Source organism: Colobus angolensis, unplaced genomic scaffold (genome assembly GCF_000951035.1).
Source record: "Colobus angolensis palliatus isolate OR3802 unplaced genomic scaffold, Cang.pa_1.0 Scaffold277, whole genome shotgun sequence".
In the NCBI taxonomy this organism is placed as follows: domain Eukaryota; kingdom Metazoa; phylum Chordata; class Mammalia; order Primates; family Cercopithecidae; genus Colobus; species Colobus angolensis.
The window spans coordinates 2078166-2080514 of record NW_012116010.1 but is presented as its reverse complement, the minus strand read 5'-3'; the positions used below and the strand labels follow the sequence as shown (position 1 = coordinate 2080514).

General features: G+C 54.4%; 1 protein-coding gene across 1 annotated transcript in view; it reads right to left on the bottom strand.

Moving 5' to 3' along the window:
- Window positions 1-2349, bottom strand: part of ASMTL (acetylserotonin O-methyltransferase-like) — a gene marked incomplete at its 3' end in the record, with an annotated part of 21481 nt that overhangs the window by 7116 nt on the left and 12016 nt on the right. The window contains exon 2 of the mRNA XM_011948263.1: window positions 307-438. Coding sequence (XP_011803653.1) covers window positions 307-438 — 132 coding nt within the window. The remainder of the gene's footprint in view (window positions 1-306; window positions 439-2349) is intronic.

Sequence of the window (2349 nt, the reverse complement as noted above, 5' to 3'; positions counted from 1 at the left end):
GCAAGAGAATATAACACATAGTAATAATCTACATTAATTCAATATCACGAATGATACAATGATATCAACTGCAAGAGATCATTATAACATGTAGTAATAGATAAGCTACATTAATTCTATGTCATAAATGATACTATTAGGTTATTTGCAATAGAGCATTACGTTGTAACATAGTAATAGCTGAGCTGTGGCACCAACTGCATCTTGTGAATGACACTTATTTGTATCATGGATATTTCACACCTGCAAATCCTGTCGTCAGAGCAAAGGAATTTTCATGGGGACAGAAGGGCAGGGGCCCCTTGCCTGGTGCATCCGGCTGGCCACCTCCAGGGCCTTCTGCTTGGCGGTCTCCATGGCGTACCCGTACGGCGTGGCGAAGGAGGCTTTGTCCAGCTTCTCTTTAAACTTGGAGGGCACCACCTCAAACCTGAGACCCTACAACAGAAGAAAAAGGGGTTAGGAGGGTCAACGAAAGACCCTAAGAAAACGGAACGGAACGTGCAAGATTGGCAGGAGATGTCTGCTGCACGCCCCGACCCTCTCCTCCACGCACCGAGCCTTCCCTGAGTGTGGCTGGGGAGTCGGAAACTCACCAGGGCTTTCCCTGAGTGTGGTTAGTGGGCTGGGGACTGACCGGGGGCCTTCAGGGACTGACCAGGGGCCTTCCTGGCTCTCGACGGAAGAGACTGGCAAAGGAAGAAGCCAGGAACGAAGGGGCCAGGAGGGAACGATTGACTCAGGCCCTGAACGCACGAGTCAATGGTGGCAGAGGGTTCCCGGAGCCCTGACGGTTGGGGTAAAACCGTCCTGCCCACAGGAAATTCAGGAAAAACGCCAGCAATGATGGCTGCGGGAAAGGGAGCAATGATGGCTCTAAGTCAATCCCTGGTACCCAGGCAGAGACAACACCGTCCCCGGGGAGGCCTGGCCTAAGAGGCAGTGATCCCTGCAGAGACTGTGGGGTCAGGAATGATGGTGGTAAATGCCCCCAGTGGGGGTGCCCCTGGCTGCCACAACCTGCCAGGGCTCAGGGAACTCCGCATCTCCCCTCTGACAGAGAAGCATCGTCATCTTGGACACACACCCCCATCTTGGACAGACACCCCCATCGTGGACACACACTGCCATCGTGGGCACACATTGCCATTGTGGACACCCCTATCTTGGACACACAGCGCCATCTTGGACACACACCCGCATCTTGGTCAGACATTGCCACCTTGGACACACACCCCCATCTTGGACACACACTGCCATTTAAGTCCCCTTGATTAAAAACCGCCTAAATCCCGCCCCCAAACATCAGTCTAATGCCTAATGTCGGCGTGACCAGAAACGTCCCACTCCTGGGATAAGCCCCCTTGTGACCAGAAACACGGCATCCCCGCGATAACCCTCCCCTCCGAGCAGAGACACTCCAACCCTGCCATCACGTTCCCCTCACACAGAAACATTCCGGGCCTGCGATAAGCCCCCTATCCCAAAACGCTTTGTTGAACCCACTTTTTTTTTTTTTTTTGATAGAGTCTCACTCTGTCGCCCAGGCTGGAGGGCAGTGGTGCCATCTCGGCTCGCTGCAACCTCCGCCTCCCGGGTCCAAGCGATTCTCCTGCCTCAGCCTCCCCAGTAGCTGGGATGACAGGTGCGCACCGCCACACCTGGCTAATTTTTGTATTTTTAGTAGAGATGGGGTTTCACCATATTGGCCAGGCTGGTCTCGAACTCCGGACCTCAGGTGATCCACCCGCCTTGGCCTCCCAAAGTGCTGGGATAACAGGCATGAGCCACTGCGCGCGGCCTCACTGTTTGTACTTCTTTCCTCCTTCTTAAACTCTTATATTTGGTGCTGAAACCCAGGACAGGTGTTACGGACAGAGGCCCTCTTCCAACCCAGGACGCAGTGGGCAGGTGCAGCCCGTCCTGGGCTAACTCCTCGATCCCGAGGGTCTCTGGCCACCCGCCCCGTCTTTTCTCTCCGTTCACTTTCCCAGCAATTTGTGTCAGGACAACTCACGTAAAGGGGACTTCGAGGCTTAAGCTGGAGCTCCTCCCTGGTGGGCTCTGAAAACCTTCAGGTCTCAGAAATCCACCTGTGACCACCTGCAACAGGTGTTCTGCTCTTGAACCGTCGCTCCCTTGTTCTCTCTCTTCCTCCCTCTTCTCTCTCTCTCTCCCTCGCTCTTTCTCTTCCTCCCTCTTCTCTCTCTCTCTCCCTCGCTCTTTCTCTTCCTCCCTCTTCTCTCCCTCGCTCTCTCTCTTCCTCCCTCTTCTCTCCCTCGCTCTCTCTCTTCCTCCCTCTTCTCTCTCTCCCTCGCTCTCTCTTCCTCCCTCTTCTCTCTCTCCCTC